Source organism: Symphodus melops (genome assembly GCF_947650265.1).
Source record: "Symphodus melops genome assembly, chromosome: 22".
Lineage (NCBI taxonomy): Eukaryota > Metazoa > Chordata > Actinopteri > Labriformes > Labridae > Symphodus > Symphodus melops.
Genome location: NC_136712.1, coordinates 1,325,327 through 1,347,096, shown reverse-complemented (window position 1 = coordinate 1,347,096; position 21,770 = coordinate 1,325,327). Strand labels below are relative to the sequence as shown.

Genomic DNA, 21,770 nt, shown 5'->3' with positions numbered 1-21,770 from the left:
GACAACAGACAGGTAGCGCTTCAATTTCCAACTTTTCTAGGTGACACCTGACCCGAAAGAACTTTTTAAGACTTTTCCAAACTGCTATCGAACTCGGTGAACTGAATTTAGTTCCTGTACGATCGATTCAGGTGATTAAAAAAAAAGAAGTTCCCATCCGGTGCAGGTAGCAGTTCATATGACCCCTTTTTAAGGATGAAAAACATGCTACTGTATTAATTGGTAAATTTAAGTGGTTTAAAAGTGTGCTCCTTTTATTGTTTTTTTTAAGGACTCAGAGCCAGATGCAGAGCGCAGCCACCAGATGGCGTCGCTACGATCTCTGTGTCTGCCTCGTCTCAGCTTCTTGCTGCTCAGCGTGCTGCAGAACTCCTCCAGACACCAGGAGGCGCTGCGGCTCGCCGACATCATCTCCTCCGACCAGCACCGCCTCTATCAGGTAACCGAAACAGACGATAAAAACATCATTTTAAAACTTTTAATGCTTTGATAAAAGAGACCCTGCTCTTCGAGGTTTTCCTCTGTGGTTTCTTAACGGTCCGACGGGTTCTTTGATCATGATCGGGTCCTGATCTGTTTTTTTCATGAACGTCAGGTTTTCTCCAAAGAGGAGCTGAGGAGGTTTCTGCAGAAGTTGAGGGAGTCGTCGCTGGCTCTGTTGGACCAAGGTCTCGACCCGCTGGGCTACGAGTTACAGCCCTGAACACAAGAATAACCACACACACACACACACACAGAGCAGTGTTTGTGCTCATTTACTTTTCTTATTGTGTCTTTAATGCAAAATAAAAGTTTTTCCTGTACTCGTTTGGTGTTCTTTCATTTCAAACTCGTCCTGATATTTCAGTCGCTGCTGAGCCTTCATTACAGCCAATCAGCTGCATGAATAGGTTTTTATTTCCTCCCTCATGTGCTGTGAAATAAATTTAAAACGCAGCATCACTTTAGATCTCAAGAATGAAGTCAAAGCGATGAAAGTTAAGACGGGATGTTTTGCAGAAACAATCAAGCAGATATTTGTTTTGCTCACTAAATGGATTTCTCCTTCAAACCGTTATCACGTCATGCTGTGTCAGTTGATAAAGTGGAAAAAAATGGTTGATTCTGGATTTAATAGGTGTAAGGAAAGAATCACTCCAAGAGATTAGACAGTAGAAATGTGCATATAAATCCATTAATGTGAAAAAGTGCAAATATTTGTGAATAGTTTACTGTAGGGTTGTACTACGATGGAAAAAGTTGGCATTGCGATACTTAGTTTGTGATTAAAAATGCTAAAGGATTTTTTAAATGTACATTAGGAGCAAATGACAAGAAAAATAATAAGACCTGTAAGAGCAATTAGAGAAAACAGAACATTTATGGGAGAATTTTATTTATTTATTAGATGAATGCGTGAACATAGGTAAAGTACAAACAACGAAAATAAATATATGTATTATTTATTATGACTGGGATTGAAAGTGTGGTTGCAGTGCCAGTGTTTGACCACCAGGGGCGCACCACGACACAGCGTGTGAAGCAACAACCGTAAACATCGACTGGACAGGAAGCCAATCGAATGCTAGTGGATAAACTATCAGGCTAACCGGCGGATTAAACGCAACACCAAGAATACCTGACAGGTATGTCATTGATGCTTGTGTTGTACTATATATGGAACTGGTGCTCTGACAATAACACACGCACACGTTGGCAGGTAGTTAGCATAATGCTAGCAGGCCGCAAAGGCCTCCTGTTTTCCTAGTGGAGGACACGGAGAGTGTGGCGCAGAGACGCGGACCGCTGTTAGCTAACGAGCAAAACGTTTTATGAAGAAGTGTTGAAACTTTACTTCATGTCTTCTTTTTGTTTATGAAGTAAACTGAAAGCTTCAATTAATTCAGGTGAGGAAACATCAACTCAAGTGTGATGCTTTTGTTAAAGTTAGAGGAGTAACTGAACTTATTTAACTTGGAATAGTTTCTTTCTGTTAGATCAAAATTCAATTAAACTACATAAAATATATTATTTATTTATTTATTTGCACAGTTAAAACATCTTTATTTACACAAATAACTAAATAGACCATATTTAGTACAGAAAACTTGGAAGAGCTTTATTTATTTTGAACCCTCCGCCTAAATAATATTTAAATATTACAAAATGCATTAAATAAAAAAATAATGTAACAAAACTGTGGAACAACTATCAGTATAAGAAAAACAAGAAAATAGAGAAAACAAAAACACGAAACAAAAATGGCAATTTCTAAACAATATTTAGTTTGAATTTATCCGTTTTTGCGGAGATTTATATTTTCAACAGAGGCTTTATATTTTTTAAACATGTATTTTTACATATTTAACAACTTTATGTTTTTTTTACAACTGTGAGAGGAGGAGGGTTTGTTTATGATATAAAAATATATTTATTCGACCGGAAGTTGTATTTGTGCACGCTTACTTTTGTCCAAAGTGTTTATAATACATTTTTCAATCTAATCTTTAACGATGATGGCGATGTAAGGAAGCTTTAGATAAAGTTGAACAACCATTTAAATATTATGAAAGTAAGAAGAAATTTCAATTGTACTTATTTTAGTTTGTGTTTCTTAATCTTCCCTGTGTTGTTAGTGATGATGAAAGGTGTACCGTCGATTTCCTTTAATCAGGTGCATCGTTCAAACAGAAACTTAAAAGAGAGAGAGAGAGGAGTAGAGCAAGAGAGAGAGAGAGAGAGAGAGAGCGCGCGCGAGAGCGGGGACATGTCCAGGCATATTTTCATCGCTTTTAGTGACGTCACGGCGAATCCTCCACAGAAGCAACAGCTGACTCACCCTGCATCAGCTGTTAGTGCGCGCACATGTGTTTGTGTGTGTGTGTGTGTGTGTGTGTAAGTCACGTTTAATGTACATAAGGGAAATGTGCCCAGACATATTCACTTTGCAGTGGGGATAAACCTGGACATGTCATACCCTATTTGCATATTTTCACATTTTTGAAATCTTTTTTTATTTTGCCGAGTCATTGTGATTATTAAAAGAAGAGTTTCACGTTACATTAAAGATCCAGACAAACTCTTGTGGAGCTGTTGACTGTCCAAACAGTTTTTAAAGCCCAACGACAGACGCAGCATATTTGTCGTTGCCAAGGAAACGCAGTAAATTCTTCCTCCAGGGGTCTCTCTCGATCAAAACAACATCAAAAGAATATGCAGAGGCCAACGGGGAATCATGGGAGTGATTCTCCTGCGAGTGATTCTCTTGGCTACTCAACCTCCCGTGATTTAAAACAAATGAATAAATAATAACCGCTGAGTCGACTGTCGTCAAGACGACTGGGTCAAACCGACCCGAGGAAGAGGAAGTGTTTACAGGCGAGCTGATGTATCACAGCAACAGCAGCTCAGGCTTCTCTTAATGCAGCCATCTTTTGTCCTAACATCCGGTGTTTCTACGGCAACAATAAACGTCTGGTGTTTGTCATGGCTGCAGCTGCAACAAGTCGTGCACGCTACAACTTTAAAAAAAAAAAAAAAAAGAAGGATTTCTCTGCCTATGAAAACTTGTAAAATGGATATAAATACTCAACATGGGTTTAGTCATTTTTTAAAATGTATTTGGTAAAAATTAAACCTTTAAATTGTCCATATTTTTTGGGGGGATTTGAGATATGGTAATATCCCTTGTAGGATCAAACTTAAGAAGTGACCACATCGCCTTATCGTGTTTTTTTTCTTCTTCACTTGTTTTACTGATTGGCTCTTTTGTTTCTTGTTTTCCTCGATGATTTATTAGTCGTTTCACTGACAATCAGCTGGAGATTAACGCGTCCTTTGAGCCCGCAGTCATTGGGCGGGTTCCAACCACGACATTCAGCTCAAGTTACTCTGCTGTCAGTGAGTCTGATTAGTCTGAAGTCTTTGTTTTGAACCGTATTTTAGAAAAGAGGAGAAATAAATAAAGGTTTTAAGGTTTTGGGGTTTATGAGCCGTCTTTCTTCATTCCTCTGAGGAAACATCCTCCATGATTCACCCTGCGACTAAGCTAGTTAGTCATCCTAACCCTGGTTAGCTGTCACCATGGTTACCTAATTCTTTCACCACTAGTCACCGTGGACTAGTCTCGGCATGTCTACACACGCAGACTGAGTGAGTGAGTGTGTGTGTGATTCAATCAGCTCCTACAGTCAGTGTGTGAACAGAAACATACAAACAAACAGGTCTGCTGCTGACTCAGCCTGAGTGGCCCTGTGAGGCCCTGATAGGCCCCTGTCAGTCTAGTCCAGGCCCTCTTTAGGCTGGTCTAGTCCTGACATGTCTGAGCAGCTCTATAAGAGGCTGCAGCCTCCCTCTGCTCCGCTCTCACTGCACTTTAGCTGCTTTTTTTTTGCACAGGATGGATTACTGAGACAGTTTACTCCACATATAAATATATATTTATAAAGGTAAGAGGCTGTTTTATCATCACTCTTTACACTTTGAGTAACTGTACTTGATTTATTCATGGACTAAATAAGTCTTTATGGGTAGATTTAAACTCAAATTATGACTTTAAAATGTGTGGTTTAAAATGTGTAGTTTGACATCCTGGATTAATCACGCACGATTTAATCTTAGGAGGGTTGAGAGTCCTGGTTGTCACAAGATGTTTTGCACGCTCACCTCAAATCGATGATGTGCACCTGATAGTGTAAGTGAGAAACTTTTAGTCGGCAGGATGGAAAGGTTTTGAGTTCAACTGTAAAAGCAGAGCGATAGACCGGGGGGGGGTCTATCGCTCTGCTCTATCCTTCCAACCTTTCCTCTCTGCACTTGGATCTAACCCTTGGTACGACCCTTGGGGGGGGGGGGGGGGGGGGGGGGGGGGATTTATGGTCTCCCCCCCCCCCCTCTCTGGACTTGGATCTAACCCTTTGGGCACCCGGTTATTGAGTCAAAACTCTGTCTACCGAGTCTTTAATGAGTAGTTTGGTATTTATAAGATGTGTGTTCAGCTCGTACTGACGATGTTTCTGTGTCTGCAAAGAGGCGTTCAGCCACCTTTGGGTGTCGTTGTTGTAGACGTCGAAGGCGTCGAAGGCGTCGGGCGGTTTAGTCTGCAGAAATGAAAACGTTAAAGCTCCGATGAAGGACGCAGCCGGAAAGAACACCATCAGTGTGACTCGTTGTTGACGGCCTTGAGGAGAAAAAGCTTCTCAGCTTCTCTGAAAATCAGCTTTAGCCGTTCCTGGATGCAACACACACACACACACACACACACACACACACACACACACACACACACACACACACACACACACACACACACACACACACACACACACACACACACACACACACAGGGGTTTAAAAGAACACTCTGTGACTTTCTTTAAGCTTCATATTTTCATAGAGGAAATGTCGGCGTGCTGCAGAGCCTGGAGTCGGACTCATCACGCCTCCCTTTAGACGTTTCACTCCAGCGTTTTGCATTCTCACTTTCTGGTCTCCAGCAGCAGCTGTTCCAACAGTGAAACAGTCAGAAAGCAGCTTCTTCTTCTCCAGGCTCGCTGACAGAGTGAGGAAGATTTAAATATCGGATCAATATCAGTTTGTTATGTTGAAAAGAAGGAGGAGCCTAAAGCTGCTGTGTGTAGTTCATGTTGAAACATCTAAAAATACTCTGAGTTATTGTGTCACCTCAACTCCTCTGTTGGTTCTGATGCTGGTCTGGTTTTTGTTTGGTTTCTGATGCTGGTCTGGTTTATGTTTGGTTTCTGATGCTGGTCTGGTTTATGTTTGGTTTCTGATGCTGGTCTGGTTTATGTTTGGTTTCTGATGCTGGTCTGGTTTATGTTTGGTTTCTGATGCTGGTCTGGTTTATGTTTGGTTTCTGATGCTGGTCTGGTTTATGTTTGGTTTCTGATGCTGGTCTGGTTTATGTTTGGTTTCTGATGCTGGTCTGGTTTTTGTTTGGTTTCTGATGCTGGTCTGGTTTTTGTTTGGTTTCTGATGCTGGTCTGGTTTATGTTTGGGTTCTGATGCTGGTCTGGTTTATGTCTGGGTTCTGATGCTGGTCTGGTTTATGTTTGGGTTCTGATGCTGGTCTGGTTTATGTTTGGGTTCTGATGCTGGTCTGGTTTATGTTTGGGTTCTGATGCTGGTCTGGTTTATGTTTGGGTTCTGATGCTGGTCTGGTTTATGTTTTGGCTCTGATGCTGGTCTGGTTTATGTCTGGGTTCTGATGCTGGTCTGGTTTTTGTTTGGATTCTGATGCTGGTCTGGATTATGTTTGGGTTCTGATGCTGGTCTGGTTTTTGTTTGGGTTCTGATGCTGGTCTGGTTTTTCTTTGGGTTCTGATGCTGGTCTGTAACTTAAACATTAGCATGAAATGTGTAACTAATGGAAACCCCCTCGTGGTTTAAATGGTCTTCTTTGTGGAACCATATACTCATGATAAACACTCATACTGTGTGTGTGTGTGTGTGTGTGTGTGTGTGTGTGTGTTTCCAGGAAGCATCAGCCTCAACATGTCAGCTGAGGGAGAGCTCCACACCAACACTCCTGACGACAACAAACTGGTGAGAACGCCGTCTTACTGACGTCTTTGCTGGCTCTTCATCGGCGTTAGAAACTAAACGGGAAGCTCGCAGAAAAGATGGCGAGGGGGGCGGGGCTTTAATCTGTTTTTACGTCTTCCTACAAGTCTGTTGTTTCACGTTCACCTCGTTCAGAATATGAAAAAGTCAAAGCGTGCGTCTGTTTGTGTTTCAAGGTCAGACCGAAGGTCGAGTTCCAAACGCTGCTGCAGCTCGCAGGAGCCACCAAAGATGTTTTCACCATGAAGGAGGTACGACGAGTGTTTGAGAAACGTTTAAAACTCTTTCAATCAAAAAGTTTTGAAATGAATTATTAATTAATTACATAAATAATTTTCCCATGATGCATCTGCTGACGATCTCTTTTTTTTTTGCAGGTGATGTTCTACCTCGGTCAGTACATCATCCAGAAGCAGCTGTACGACCAGAAGCAGCAACACATCGTCCACTGCTCCCAGGATGCACTGGGGCAGGTGTTGGGCGTCGACAGCTTCTCTGTCAAAGAAACGCGGTGAGTTCAGGGTCATCGCTGCTCTGAGGACGCCGTCTGAACATCCTGCTAGTTTAGAACACGAGGAACTAAAAGCTGTGACGTGTCTTTTTTTTATTTTCCAGAGTTCTGTTCACGTTGATCACGAAGAACCTCGTGGCCGTCAAGAGTCAAGGTAGAGCTCAACGTCTTCAACTTCACTTTCTATGTCGGACACGTCGTCTCCGCTTCTTCTTCTTCTCTTTTTTTAAAACCGCACTGTGATAGCTTCCTCTTTATCCTCCTTAATGTGTGTGTGTGTGTGTGTGTGTGTGTTTCCTCTCAGAGTCCCAACAAAGCTTGAGTGAATCTCAAAGTCTCAGTCAGCCGGAGCGAGGGACCGAGGTAAGATCTGCGAGCGCTCATACGGTTCTGTTTCGAGCTCATGAACACGGAGGTTAAATTTCTTTTTTTTTTGTGCGTTTAGGAGGCGGAGTCAGAGAGCCGCTCTTTGTCACCGGACAGGAGGCGAGGACGAAGGAGGAGGAGGAGGAGCCGCAGGAGCAGCGACCCCGGTGAGTTTCTCCGACACGCTCAGCGGCGTTAACCATCCCATCTAGTGATTACCGTGACAACTAATCCCCGCCCACCTGGTCTCCTCAGGCCCCTCCCACAGTTCAGAGGACGATGAAGACGCAGAAGACACGCAGGAAGAGGAGGGGGAAGGAGGCGTGAAGAGGAGGCGGTCTGACAGCTACTCCTTGACCTTTGACGAGAGCCTGTCCTGGTATGTGATTGGTGGAGTGGTGAGTGGGCGTGACAGACACAGCAGCCAATCATCGGACGCGCACAGCACGGTGAGTTTTATAAAAACACAACAGAAAGGAACTCGGAGACGGTTTAGTCAATCCCGTCGGTAATCTTGACTCCGTGTTTGTGGTTTTAGTCGGCGAGGTCAGAGGTCACGGTTGCGGCCTCGGACTCGGACTGCGACAACTTCAGCGTGGAGTTCGAGGTCGAGTCGGTCGACTCTGACGACTACAATGAAGACGATGCTTCTCTGTCCGCAGACGACCAGGTGAATACCGATGCTAACGTGTCGCCCCTGCCGCTGAAGACGCCGTGAATAATTAAATACAGATAATCAATAAATGGCGTCTCCTGTTCAAACGTGTCTGCAGGTGTACGAGGTCACCATCTTTGAGGAAGAGGAAGAAGACTCGTTTGATGAAGACACGGAGATCACTGAGGCTGTGAGTGTCGACAAACATTCACACAACACCAAAACGTTCCTCATGGTGGTCTAACCGTGTGTGTGTGTGTGTGTGTGTGTGTGTGTGTGTGTTGTGTGTGTCGTGTGTGTCGTGTCAGGATTACTGGCGGTGTGTGGAGTGTGAGGAGCTGAATCCTCCTCTGCCCAGACACTGTCTCCGCTGCTGGACTCTGCAGCAAGACTGGCTGCCCAAGGACTCGATAAAGTCCGCCTGCTCCAGCCCCAAAGCCCTCCCCCTGAAGCCAGCCGACCAATCAGCAGTCAAAGAAGCACTGGGTAGGTTTTAGTTCAGTGTTGTGTCCCATCGTTCTATTGGTGGAGCGCCGGCTCTAACCGTCATCGTGTCTCTCTTCAGGTTCTGATGCTGAGGAAAATGAAGGATTGGATGTCCCAGACGGAAAAAGAGCAAAAACTCCCACCGTCCTGTCTCAGTGCTTGTCTGACTCCGCCTCCTCCGCCCCGAACTCGCAGGATCTCCTCTCGTGCTCCCAGCCTTCCTCGTCGTCCTCCCAGCAGAAGCTCTGGACGTCCGACTCTCAGCCCAGCTCCTCCGTCGACTCCCAGGAGCTCCTCCCGCTGTCCCCGTCCACTCCCACTCAACCTCCGCCCGCCGTCCCCGATCTGGACCGCAGCGTCTCGGCGGAGTGGCGGCTGCCGGACTCGTGTCTCGACCCGTGTCTCATCTGTCAGTCCCGGCCTAAGAACGGCTGCATCGTGCACGGGCGGACCGGACACCTCATGTCGTGCTACGTCTGCGCCAGGAAGCTGAAGAAGAGGAACAAGCTGTGTCCGGTCTGCAGGCTGCCCATCCAGTCCGTCATCCTCACCTACCTCAGCTGAGACTCACCGTCTGTCCTCCACCTGTCCTCCACCTGTCCTCACCTACCTCAGCTGAGACTCACCGTCTGTCCTCCACCTGTCCTCACCTACCTCAGCTGAGACACTTTTCTTTAGCAGATGGATGATTAATAAATAAATAGAATAAATTTAATAAAAGTTTTCTGAACTGAGAAGAGCAGCAGGCGCAGGTTTATTTTGCACTTCTTAAAAGACAAACCACAGAGCCACATCAAAGGACAGTTCAGTTTCAGTTCCTCTGCTTCAGTCGACCGGCTCATATCAGATATTGATCTTAGTTTGGTTCTTTCTGTTTTAAAAGATGGTGTTGTTGCCATTCTTTGACATTATTGTTGCATCGCTTGTGGAAAAACCAAAACCAACAATTCATCTGAGCATCTCACAAGACGTCATTAATCTATCTGACCACATTAATCTTCCATAAAGAGACCGGAAAAACCCTCCTGATGCCCCCCCCCTCATTGGGGGGTTTGTAGACTAGAGACACATGTTGGAGTGATTTTGCAGAACATGTGACCTTTAATGCAACACTGGGGCTTAATGGTTAGTTTTCAGATCAATAACGAGCCTTTGTGCTCCAAAGACGGAAGATACAGATTGGATTGATTTTACAGAAGGGGGGCGGAGTCGTGCCAAAGTCTGCTGACATGACTTGTTGGTTTTGGGGTTTTTTCCGGATTCTGTTTGACTGTTAAAGAAAAAAATATCTTTAGTTTCCCCCCCTTCACTTCTTCTCCACGTCAACAGCCAAACTTGCTCGGACTTCGATGGAGCAAAGTCTAAAAAAAAAACAGTCTGCGTTTGTGAGATGATCAGTTTTTATTCGTGTTTGGTAAAACAGGTCGAATGGACTCTTTTGGGCGTTTGGGTCTCCTCACATCAATCAGTAACGTTTGACTTTTTTTTTCTTTTTCTTTTTAGGTAACGTTTTGTTTTATGGGTTCGACATTTCTAACGTCTCCTGGAAAGAGCGCCCTCTGCTGGTGACAGGGAACAGCCAGTTTAAAACGATTAAACTGATAAGAAATGCTGTTTGAATAAATCTCGTGATGTCGATTAATAAGTCGGGCACTCGTCGTGATTTGAAACGTCACAACGATATCTGACTGAACGACTTCTGTTTGCACTAGTAAATAATTTAAATTGATTAGAAAATCTATTTTCCCTTTTGCGGCGCACCGAATGTCGAACTCTTTCCAGGAGACATTTTGTAAATAACGAAATTATTTAAAGATGAAGGACCCATAAAGTAAAGCTTCTTAATTATTTATAGGTCTGTCATTCCCTTGTCCTTTCACGCAGAACTTTCTTTGCAGATTTACATGAATAAATGTCACAAGAGGATAAGTGTCTCTTATCTGGTTGGTTATATATTAATGAACCTTTTACAGATTTATTGTTCTTTTACAGTCAAACGAAGTAAAGGAAATGACCGCCTATAAAGCGAAGAGTTACTCGAAGTCTTTCTGGAAATATTTATTGTTTATTTAAGATGCTCCTGTTTATTTAACAAAGTCTTTTTTGATGAGCTCTTTACTTTGAATAATAAGATGAATTTATGAGACCTCTAATTTCTTGTTTCTGATGAGAATTTTCTGTGAATGATTAAAAAAAATTATCTTGTGTTAACATGTTGCCTCTGGATTTTTTTGTCAAATATCTTTTAAGTGGTTTAATTGTGGAAGAAAAGCAAAGTCTGAAATCAGGCATAGAACAACTTCTGAAGAGCAGTGGGTTTATTGTATTGGCCTGAGTCTGGGGTGCCCTCTGGTGGTCAGGAGGAGCATTGCATAGTCGGGGTAAAAAGCTCTGTCCTTTAGCAGGTTGAGCAGATAAATTAGACTTGAGTTTGTGTAGCTCCTTCTGCAGAGGTATTTTTGGTTGCTAGATTGCCACTACAGGTACGAAGTCAAATTTACAGTCACAAATGCAGATTTATTGTTGTAGCATTTAAATTTAAATGTGTACATTTAAAAAAAAAAAAAAAAAACACCCATCCAATTATTAAAAGTAAATCAAAAATATTCAAAGTATTTCCGAACAGAACTCCCACAAAGTGTTCAAACTAACTGTGTGTTTGTTGAACACTCTGAATGAATATTTGTATTTTGGTCTCAGTAAAGAATAAGAGGCGGGAAAAAACTATTCCACTTAAACATACTTAACTGGTTATACTGGTCCATTTCACACGGTAACGTTTAAACAATCTGGGACACATTTTAACTTTTTTTTTTTTTTTTTTTTTACTTATTCAATTTTAAAATATAAATTAAACTCACTTAATAACAAGAAGGTGTTACATACATTATGTGACGTAATTATAATACTATATAATATATGTAAAGCTATCGGTATGGATACAGTTATACAATGTTAAAAAAAATAATATTTTACATCATATTATTTTATCAAATGAAGTTATTTTCTATCAGGCATATTCGGGGACAGCCTTTGAGAGGGGTCCATCACACGGAAACCAAAGCTAATGACCGATGTTTGTTATGCTACCAGTAGCAGGTAAACATGTTTTCATTTTCAGCAGAATTGACATGAAATGAGAACTTGTGGGTGTTGATTTGAGATGTGTGTTATAGTCAACGTTCAACACGACGACTTTAGGCCACCTGATGTTTTTTTAAAAACGTGAATTTACGTTTTTGTTCACATCTCGGTTTCGAAGCGGCCCAGCTAAGCGCGATAGCAATGCTAAATGCTAACTCTGTTTTTATTATTATTATGTTCTTATTGAGATGTTGACATGTTTTAAAATGTTACAACCGGTTTAATAAACACACAAGAAGTTCTCCTCTTACACCCCGAAATACAACACACACACACTCAAACCATCCGGGTAATATATGTGAAGGTGTTTCAGAGTTATCCACCTTTTTAAAGCAGTCTCCATGACAACCGTATTTTAATGAGCTTTAAGTTGTCACTTCTCTGTATGTGTTGGAAACATCGAAGCTGCTGTCACACCTTTATTTAATGTAAAAAAGTGCATAAATTACCTCCTTAATTAGAGATGAGCAGGGTTGCCAGATCTGGTGAGAGAAACAAGTAAACAGGTTTATAGAAATAATCCTAAATAAACAAACGACTCAACTCTTAAAATAGGTAATATATAAACCCAGCCATGTCTAAATTAAAATCAAGCTGTCTATGACACTTTACAATTATTTAGTGTCATTTTATTTGTTGCTGTTGTTTATTAAAGCGTAAATTAAGTGGAAATTTAATTTACATTTTCACTCCTCGTCATCTCTGCTTTCTAAAAGTTTCTGTTGATTTATCATAGGAATGAACGACCCGGCTGAAAACCCACCCAAGTATGTGAAAATCTTGATTTTGATTTTGAGAGATTGGCATGACAGGATAGTTAGATATAGGCTTTAGTTGTTGATCAAATTATATTTCCTGTTTGTTTACATTTCTTGATAAAACTTGAGCTTTCTGTTTCAACACTGAGACAATCTGGTTTGTCTCTTCATTATGTTTTATTCCATATCTTCCCCACTTATTCCCGGGCATTGTTGCTCTGTCAGTTGTGTGTGAGTGTGCGTGGTAACCAAGGAAACGGGGTCGTAGACAGATCCAGGAAACGGACAAACTAAATATCTTGTTTGTGTTTCTTTTTTTTGCGGAGAGAATCAGGAGGTTACGTTGAACCTGATGTGTCCCAGAGGCACAGCTGTCCAGCAGCTTTTAAACATCCTCTCCTCGTTGTCTCTCCTCAGTATGCCTGCTGAACGCAAGCGTTCAGTAAACATGGACGAGAAAGATGTTTCCTCCTTCGGCAGCAAGGACAAAGAGAAGGAGCGAGACGGCGACAGGAGGCCGGGATCTGCTGCTCGGGACAAGGCCAAAGACGAGGCCAAAATGAGCGGCAAGAAGGACGCGGCCAAGGAGGAGAAGAGGAAGCGCGCGGAGGAGGAGAAGAAGAAGAAGGAGGAGAAGGATCGGAAGAAGAAGGAGGAGGAAAAACAGAAGGCGGAGGAGGAGGTGAAGAAGAAAGAGGAGGAGGAGAAGAAGCAGCAGGAGGAGGAGGAGAAGAGGCAGCAGGAGGAGGAGGCCAAACGACAGCGCGAGGAAGAGGCAGCTCTCCTCAAGTAAGTCATGTGACCTGTTGTCATGTCTGTTTTTTAACGGGCCTTAAAAGTGTGATTTACCCTTTTTTTTATTTGGCGCTCATGTCTGCAGGGAGAAGGAGGAGAGCCATCAGCTGCACCAGGAGGCGTGGGAGCGCCATCAGTGCAGGAAAGACCTCCGCAGCAAGAACCAGAACGCCTCGGAGGGTCGGCCCGAAGAGGCCTTCTTCAGCCGCCTGGACTCGAGCCTGAAGAAGAACACCGCCTTCGTCAAGAAGCTGCGCACGCTCACCGAGCAGCAGCGGGACTCGCTCTCCAACGACTTCAACTCGCTGAACCTCAGCAAGTACATCGGCGAGGCCGTGAGCTCCGTGGTCGAGGCCAAGCTGAAGATCTCGGACGTGGGCTGCGCCGTTCACCTGTGCTCGCTCTTCCACCAGCGCTACACCGAGTTCGCTCCGCTGCTGCTGCAGGCCTGGAAGAAACACTTCGAGGCGAGGAAGGAGGAGAAGGCGCCCAACGTGAGCAAGCTGCGCACGGACCTGCGCTTCATCGCCGAGCTGACCATCGTCGGCCTGTTCACGGACAAAGAGGGGCTCTCGCTCATCTACGAGCAGCTGAAGAACATCATCGGGACGGACCGCGAGACGCACACCCACGTGTCCGTCGTCATCAGCTTCTGCAAGCACTGCGGGGACGACATCGCCGGCCTGGTTCCCCGCAAGGTGAAGCTGGCCGCCGAGAAGTTCAGCCTGGCGTTCCCTCCGAGCGAGATCATCAGCACGGAGAAGCAGCAGCCTTTCCAGAACCTCCTGCGGGAGTACTTCACTTCACTCACCAAACACCTGAAGAAAGACCACCGGGAGCTGCAGAACACGGAGAGGCAGAACAGGTGAGAACCAGAACCCAGTTTCCCTGCATCTCATCGGGTCAGGATCAGCCGCTGCACATGGACTCGTTTCTCTCGGACAGGGTCCAGAGGAAGTCCTGGAGCACGCAGACCACCTCAGGCACGAGGAGGACTAACGTCTCGGTAACTGTCTCTCTCCTCTCCAGGCGGATCCTGCACTCCAAAGGCGAGCTGAGCGAAGACCGGCACAAGCAGTATGAAGAGTTTGCCACCTCGTACCAGAAGCTCCTGGCCAACACTCAATCCCTCGCCGATCTGCTGGACGAGAACATGCCGGACCTGCCTCAGGACAAGACCGTGCAGGAGGGTAGGCGGCGCTTCTTGAATCCAGAATCATAACCGCTTTTTTGTTTTTTTAAGCGTGTAATTAATCGACTTTAAATAATGTCGTCTTCTCTGATCCTCTCTCAGAGCACGGCCCCGGCATCGACATTTTCACCCCCGGTAAGCCCGGAGAGTACGACCTGGAGGGAGGGATCTGGGAGGACGAAGACGCTCGGAACTTCTACGAGAACCTGGTGGACCTGAAGGCCTTCGTTCCCGCCATCCTCTTCAAGGACAACGAGAAGAGCAGCCAGGGCAAAGACAAGGACGAAGCCAAAGGTGTGTGTGTGTGTGGAATGAATCCGCTGATGGATCAAAGATCGTCCGAGTTTTATTCTGACTCTGTCGCCCTCTTGGTCAGACGGCAGAGAGGGGAAGGACTCGGCGCCCACCACCGAGGAGCTGGAGCTGGAGCTGGAGGCTCTCGACATCACGGATGAACCTTTAGAGCTGGAGGGAGCAGACGAGGCCGAAAACGAAGAACTGGCTAAGAAGCTTCTGGATGAGCAAGGTGAGCTGGAATCCCCACCGTGCATCATCTCTCTGCAGAAACACACAGCGTTAAGTGCATCCAATAAAGGGGAAGTTTAGTTCTTTGTGTGTGAACAGTTTTATTGCTTTGTGCAGAACAAGAGGACGAAGAGGCCAACACGGGGTCTCACCTGAAGCTCATCGTGGACGCGTTCATCCAGCAGCTCCCCAACTGTGTCAACAGAGACTTGATCGACAAGGTGAGGACAAACAAACCTCCTCTACCGTTTAGTGTTCGGACTCCTCGATCGTTTCCTCCCGCTGAATTTCTAAGCTAACAGGTCGCTGACGTGTGAGAATGATTCCTCCTGTATTTATTCGTGCCGTGTCGGTCCCGCAGGCTGCCATGGACTTCTGCATGAACATGAACACAAAGTCCAACAGGAGGAAACTGGTGCGAGCGCTCTTCACCGTCCCCAGGCAGAGGTAGATGAACGGTCTGCTGCGGTGCCTTCAAAACACCACCAGGGGGCGTCAGCATCATAACGTGTGTCTGACTCTTTCTCCCCTGCAGGTTGGATCTTCTGCCCTTCTACTCTCGCCTGGTGGCGACTCTTCACCCCTGCATGTCCGACGTGGCCGAGGACCTGTGCTCCATGCTGAAGGGAGACTTCAGGTTTCATGTAGGTCACTGAAAGTCTGGAGCAGCACAACGCTGAATTCCTCTGGATCGTTTAGTTTCTTTTATTTATTTTTGTTTTTTTGCAGATCCGGAAGAAGGACCAGATCAACATCGAGACAAAAAACAAAACGGTGCGGTTCATCGGCGAGCTGGCCAAGTTCAAAATGTTCTCCAAGACGGACACGCTGCATTGTCTGAAGGTGGGCGAGAAGAAACCTGAGCGTATCTGAGGCCTCCTGCCTGTGATGGTTCACTCCTGACGTTTAATCGTCTTTGTGTCCCCGACAGATGCTGCTGTCGGATTTCACCCACCATCACATCGAGATGGCGTGCACGCTGCTGGAGACCAGCGGGCGCTTCCTCTTCAGATCCCCCGACTCCCACCTGCGAACCAGCGTCCTACTGGTCAGTGAGCTTCATGTCTAGATACATCGACTTAAAGAAAACTATTTAAAATGTTTGTTCATATTTGTACTTTGATGTTTTACAATATTATTTTTTTTCCTCTCAGGAGCAAATGATGCGTAAAAAGCAGGCGCAGCATCTGGACGCTCGCTACGTCACCATGGTGGAGAACGCCTACTACTACTGCAACCCTCCGCCCGTGGAGAAGACGGTGAAGAAGAAGAGGCCGCCGCTGCAGGAGTACATCCGCAAGCTGCTCTACAAAGACCTGTCCAAGGTGACCACGGAGAAGGTGCTGAGGCAGATGAGGAAGCTGTCGTGGCAGGACCCCGAGGTGAAGAGCTACCTCATCTGCTGCATGGTCAACATCTGGAACGTCAAGTACAACAGCATCCACTGCGTCGCCAACCTGCTGGCCGGCCTCGTGGCGTACCAAGAGGACGTGGGCATCCACGTGGTGGACGGCGTTCTGGAGGACATCCGGCTGGGCATGGAGGTAAGAGGGAGCAGCTGATGGCGTGATTGTGTAACATCCTCTTACTGTAGAGCAGGAAGTTGAGGCGCTAATCCTCGCTGACACGTTTGACATTTGACTGACAGACGTGTTGTTACTGTCAGCGGCGAGAACACGCTGCAGAACACGTGAGGCTGCGTCCTCAGACGTGCACGTGGAGAAAGCTGCAAGTTTACCATCCAACCAGCGGCCCTGATCGTCCTGCATATTTTAATCCTTCATTTTCATCCTTAGTTTCTTTCTTTTTTTTTTTCCCAGAATAGTTCTGAAGATCTGAATTTGTTTTGCAGGTCAATCAGCCGAAGTTCAACCAGCGGCGGATCAGCAGCGCCAAGTTCCTGGGCGAACTCTACAACTACCGCATGGTGGAGTCGGCCGTCATCTTCCGCACCCTCTTCTCCTTCATCTCCTTCGGGATCAACCAGGACGGCAGCCCGAGCTCCCTGGACCCTCCGGAGCACCTGTTCCGTATCCGCCTGGTCTGCACGCTGCTCGACACCTGCGGGCAGTACTTCGACCGCGGCTCCAGCAAGAGGAAGCTCGACTGCTTCCTCATCTACTTCCAGGTACGTCACCTTTTCTAAACTACGAAAACGCCCGTGCAGAACTCAGGAGGCGTTGCTGCTTCGACAAGTTCGGTTCTATTAATGCACGTATGTGTTAAACGATGTGTGTGTGTGTGTGTGTGTGTGTGGTCAGCGGTACATCTGGTGGAAAAAGAGCACCGAGGTCTGGACCAAGGAGCACCCGTTCCCCATCGACATCGACTACATGATCAGCGACACCCTGGAGCTCCTTCGGCCCAAGATGAGGCTCAGCTGCTCGCTGGACGAGGCCACCAAGCAGGTCACGGAGCTGGAGAGGGAGGTGCTGGTCAAACTGGGTGAGAGCACGCTCAGGTGTGATGTGGTCTGTATCCGCTCCACGAGCCGGTCTGGCAGGTTTGAGGCCGCTCTCTCCGTCGTCCTGGCTGAGCTGCATTCCCCGCTGTGTAGGAGGACGCACGCATACCAGACGCGTGCAGTCACTCGAGCGCAGCCGGGACGCATCGTAAAGTCAACGGTTCATTCAGATTCACAACGTGTCTGACTGTGGTTCCTTCACTGTCTTTGGAATCATCTTCAAGTTCTTGTTCAAAGAACGCAAATCATCGTTTTGGTCTCGGCTCAAAAAAACAAAAAAGTCATCGACGTTATACAAGAGTCAGTTCAGTTTAAAGAGACTTAAAACATAAGAAGAGGAGGCGTGACAGCTGAGGAGCAGAGTGTAAACAAAGAATCTAAATGTGTTTTATTTTGAAAGGGCGTCAGCTGTGGTTCGTAGCTTGATAGGAAAAAGACAAATATGAGCTGTTTGTGCGGAGTTTAATATAACTTTGAGGACAGGAGTGTGTGTGTGTGTGTGTGTTTCTCGCTCTGTGTGTGTGTGTGTGTGTGTGTGTGTGTGTGTGTGTGTGCGTGCGCGTGTGTGTGTGTGTGTGACCACGCTGTAGGAGCATCAGCTTTGTTTTACAGTTTCAAGGTGTTGACTTGGAATGTGCAGAAAAATGTAAACAGCGGCTCCACCCCGAGAGAGAGAGAGAGACACACACACACACACACAGAGAGAGAGAGAGACACACACACACACACACACACACACACACACAGAGAGAGAGAGACACACACACACACACAGAGAGAGAGAGAGACACACACACACACACACACACACACAGAGAGAGAGAGACACACACACACACACACAGAGAGAGAGAGAGACACACACACAGAGAGAGAGAGAGAGAGACGCACACACACACACACACACACACACAGAGAGAGAGAGGGTTTGTTCTGACTCTCTTCAGGTGATTTTTCTGTCAGGTGGAGAAAGTGATTGATGGAGGTCGACCCCCCTCCTCCTCCTCCCCCCCCCCCCCCCCCCCCCCCAGCACAGAGCAGCCATTGTTTCGCTCCGATCAGGATCGTACATTCCTCTCGTCCCTGAGTCACACAAAGAGCGACTAACCGGATCTTCAGCTTCAGCCGTCCTGCCAGACTTCATTTCTTTACAATGATGTCGTGTAATTAGTGAACGTTGTCACCGTGAGACAACGGCGAGGCGTTTGTTTGTTCTATTTATAATTCAGCCGCTTAAATCATTTAATCTGCCGTCATCACTTTTGCTTTGTGACGTTTCTCACCCTCCTTTTTTTTGTTTTCTCACGAAGGTCTAGCGATGGAGAAAGACGGCCGCTCCAGCGCCATGAGCGAAGGCGAGGGTCTGGACGAAGACGACGAGGACGCCGACGACGAGGAGGAGGGCGGCGCCGAGACGGAGGAGCAGTCGGGCAACGAGAGCGAAATGAACGAGCAAGAAGAGGACGTGAGTGGTTCATGTGTCGTGACGACGTCGTCCCGTTCGTCCTCTCTCGGCTCGTTGGACGAACGCCGCCTTCCACGGACACGTGTGACTCCCCTGAACTCACGCTTTCTTCTTCTTTTGTTCTGACGCAGGAAGGATCTGAGAACGAGGAGGAGGAGAGGGAGGAAGAGGAGGAAGAGAACACCGACTACCTGACCGACTCCAACAAAGAAAACGAAACGGACGAGGAGAACAACGTAAGACGGAGCGAGTCCGGAACGTTCTCCGTGACGCCGAGCGTCTTTACGTATCCGTGCTTTGATTCTTATTTATTTCATGTTTTGACGCCTCGTGTTGGACGCCTGCGTGCCAATATGGCGTCGATGATTCATGGGAAAAAAAATCAATAAAAGAAAGAAGAGTTGGAATAAAAAGAATCTTAATGTGATTTTTTTTTTCCGGGTGCAGGAGGTCACGATCCGAGGAGGAGGGCTGAAGCACGTGGCGTGTGCCGAGGACGAAGACTTCATCCAGGCTCTGGATAAGATGATGCTGGAGAACCTGCAGGTACGACGTCGCTGATCCTGATCCTGATCCTCCTCGTCTCTCTGGGATCCTGATCCGTCTGTTTGTGTGTCTGCAGCAGCGCAGTGGCGAGACGGTGAAGGTGCACCAGCTGGACGTGGCGATCCCGCTGCAGCTGAAGAGTCAGCTGAAGAAGGGGAGCTCCGGGGCGCCGTGCATCGGCGAGGGAGACTCCGACATCTCGGACACCATGCAGTTCGTCATGCTGACGCGCAAAGGCAACAAGCAGCAGGTAACCACGGCAACCTGTCCGGCTTCAGACGCTCCGTGTTGGATTTTGGTCGCCAATCTCAACATTTGTTTATTTTATTTTATTTTTTTATCCGATTTTTTATTTTTTTTAATCATTGAAAAGTGTGACGTGCGACAACGCCGACAATAAGAGGAGAGAAGAAGAGTTCGTAAGATGAGTGTCGAGCGATTTGACACTTTCACTGTCGCGTTCAGAAACGTCCCTCACACGCCGCTCAGCCTGACTGAGAGCAGGAATAATATTGACTCTGGACTCGCAGGTCTGTGTGTGTGTGTGTGTGTGTGTGTGCGTGTGTGCGTGTGTGTGGGCGGGCAGCGGTGGAATGTGTGGTTCGGAGGTTCGGTGGTTGGAGGCCGGGTGTGTCCTCCTCTCTGAGCCTTCAGTCGACACGGCGTCGAACAAACGACGTCAAGCGAGGAAGTCAGAGAGATGAAGAGGCGTCTTTGTAGGAGTGTGTGTGTGTGTGTGCAGGAAGTGACCGCTCACCCTCTGTAAACACACACACACACACACACACACACACACGCAGCCTCACCAGGTGAATGAAAGCAGCCAGTGTGTCTGAATGAAGTCGGAGCTGAAAATCAAACCCACATCTCTCGCCTTTACATTCAACTTAAAGCAGCCTAGCCTAGCTTAGCCTAGCCTAGCCTAGCTTAGCATCGGGACGAGAAAAACGAGGACTCAAGGAACCTTGCGCCGTTTAAAGCTCCCTTCAATCAAAATAATTTTTCTAGTTAAAAAAAGAAAATCATTGATCTTGTGTTCGTCATGGAAACGTGTGTGTGTGTGTGTCGACAGTATAAGATCCTGAACGTCCCGCTGTCGTCCCACCTGGCGGCCAATCACTTCAACCAGCAGCAGGCGGAGCAGGAGGAGCGCATGAGGATGAAGAAGCTGACGCTGGACATCAACGAGAGGCAGGAGCAGGAGGACTATCAGGGTACGACGCCGCTCATCTCCAACGCTTCCCCGTTTCTGTTTCTGTCCAAGGAAATCACTCTGACTGTGTGTGTGTGTGTGTGTGTGTGTGTGTGTGTGTGTGTGTGTCACAGAGATGATGCAGTCCCTGGCTCAGCGTCCGGCTCCGGCGAACACTAACCGCGAGCGTCGGCCTCGCTACCAGCACCCGAAAGGCGCCCCCAACGCCGACCTCATCTTCAAGACGGGAGGAAGGTGAGACGAGAGCCGCGATCACTGAGGCAGCGAAAAAACCCCTTTAAACACACACACACACACACACACACGCTAAACTGTGTGTGTACTGACTCCGCCTCGTCGCTGTCTCTTTAAAAACAGCAGCGTGAAAACAGCGAGAGGTGAAAGGCAGGAGAGGCGAGACAGGCAGGAGAGAGGCAGCACACACGAGCACGACGACCACGACGAGTAGATTGAGAAGGTCGCAGGTTTGAAGCTGAGGGAAAGTTAGCGCAGGAGTTTTTGTTTTTGTTTTTTTTTTCTGATTTTCAGGAGCGAAGAGTTTAACCCGTTTACGTCGTTTATTTTTTCTGTACGAGATCTGAAGAAATGTGTAAATAAAGATGACTTTAAGTTTCGACTTTGTGAAACATCAAAAGGCACCGTGTGGTTTTTCGTCTTTGCTTCATGTTATTGTTTTGTTTTGTTTTGTTTTTTTTGTTTCTTGTTGTCGTTCGGTGCGTTTCGCACAAAACTCCCGAGGAACTCCAGGAACGAACATGCTGGTGTTTGTTCTGCAGAAGGCAGCAGGATGTGATCCCCGTGGTCGCTGCACGCCACCTCGACCATCACGTCACGTTTGCTGCATTCTGTTTCCTGTTTCCTCCACCATCTTCTTCACCACGCTGCACATCACCTTCACGTTCTCTTCATCGACACGCAGCACTCATACGAACACGCTGATTCTCCATGTAGCCTCGTCTACATGGAGAATATTTGCAGACGCCGTCACGTCATACCCCAGGAGCCCCGCCCCCCCCCCCCTCCATGCCCCGCCCATCCATGCCCCGCCCCTCCACGCTCGTCTCCCGCTGTGAGGAGCTTAACGTGAAC

At 46.7% G+C, this 21,770-nt stretch overlaps 3 protein-coding genes across 7 annotated transcripts in view; all 3 read left to right on the top strand.

Annotated features, from left to right (window-relative positions):
* The window catches only part of nup107 (nucleoporin 107), a 7,592-nt gene extending 6,789 nt beyond the window's left edge, over window positions 1-803 (top strand). For both annotated transcript variants that reach the window (XM_079334811.1, XM_079334810.1), the window contains 3 exons: window positions 1-12; window positions 272-439; window positions 596-803. The exon at window positions 1-12 is cut by the window's left edge and continues 228 nt beyond it. In XM_079334811.1, the coding sequence (XP_079190937.1) occupies window positions 1-12; window positions 272-439; window positions 596-703 (288 nt within the window). In that variant the 3' untranslated portion in view covers window positions 704-803. The remainder of the gene's footprint in view (window positions 13-271; window positions 440-595) is intronic.
* A 667-nt stretch (window positions 804-1,470) lies between these two features.
* On the top strand, window positions 1,471-10,790 carry mdm2 (MDM2 proto-oncogene). 2 transcript variants are annotated; one of them, XM_079334675.1, is made up of 12 exons: window positions 1,471-1,625; window positions 6,476-6,543; window positions 6,738-6,812; window positions 6,939-7,072; window positions 7,177-7,226; window positions 7,377-7,435; window positions 7,518-7,605; window positions 7,694-7,887; window positions 7,977-8,108; window positions 8,212-8,283; window positions 8,402-8,579; window positions 8,659-10,790. In XM_079334675.1, the coding sequence occupies exons 2-12, from the start codon at window positions 6,493-6,495 to the stop codon at window positions 9,141-9,143; spliced, it is 1,518 nt and encodes a 505-aa protein (XP_079190801.1). In that variant the 5' UTR covers window positions 1,471-1,625; window positions 6,476-6,492; the 3' UTR covers window positions 9,144-10,790. The 2 variants fall into 2 exon arrangements, with proteins under 2 accessions (XP_079190801.1, XP_079190802.1); XM_079334676.1 differs by lacking the exon at window positions 1,471-1,625 and adding an exon at window positions 1,661-1,886.
* A 788-nt stretch (window positions 10,791-11,578) lies between these two features.
* upf2 (UPF2 regulator of nonsense mediated mRNA decay) lies at window positions 11,579-21,319 on the top strand (the record flags this gene model as incomplete). 3 transcript variants are annotated; one of them, XM_079335781.1, is made up of 22 exons in its annotated part: window positions 11,602-11,678; window positions 12,460-12,490; window positions 12,899-13,270; window positions 13,362-14,141; window positions 14,306-14,466; window positions 14,571-14,762; window positions 14,845-14,994; window positions 15,111-15,214; window positions 15,355-15,440; window positions 15,529-15,637; window positions 15,723-15,836; window positions 15,925-16,041; window positions 16,148-16,537; window positions 16,846-17,121; window positions 17,255-17,438; window positions 18,768-18,922; window positions 19,054-19,158; window positions 19,370-19,468; window positions 19,545-19,718; window positions 20,541-20,682; window positions 20,795-20,915; window positions 21,039-21,319. In XM_079335781.1, exons 1-22 carry the CDS (start codon window positions 11,654-11,656, stop codon window positions 21,127-21,129), a joined length of 3,978 nt encoding a protein of 1,325 aa, XP_079191907.1. In that variant the 5' UTR covers window positions 11,602-11,653. The 3 variants fall into 3 exon arrangements, with proteins under 3 accessions (XP_079191909.1, XP_079191907.1, XP_079191908.1); XM_079335782.1 differs by lacking the exon at window positions 21,039-21,319 and having other exon boundaries at window positions 20,795-20,919; XM_079335783.1 differs by lacking the exons at window positions 12,460-12,490; window positions 21,039-21,319 and having other exon boundaries at window positions 11,579-11,678; window positions 20,795-20,919.
* Window positions 21,320-21,770: the final 451 nt, after the last annotated feature.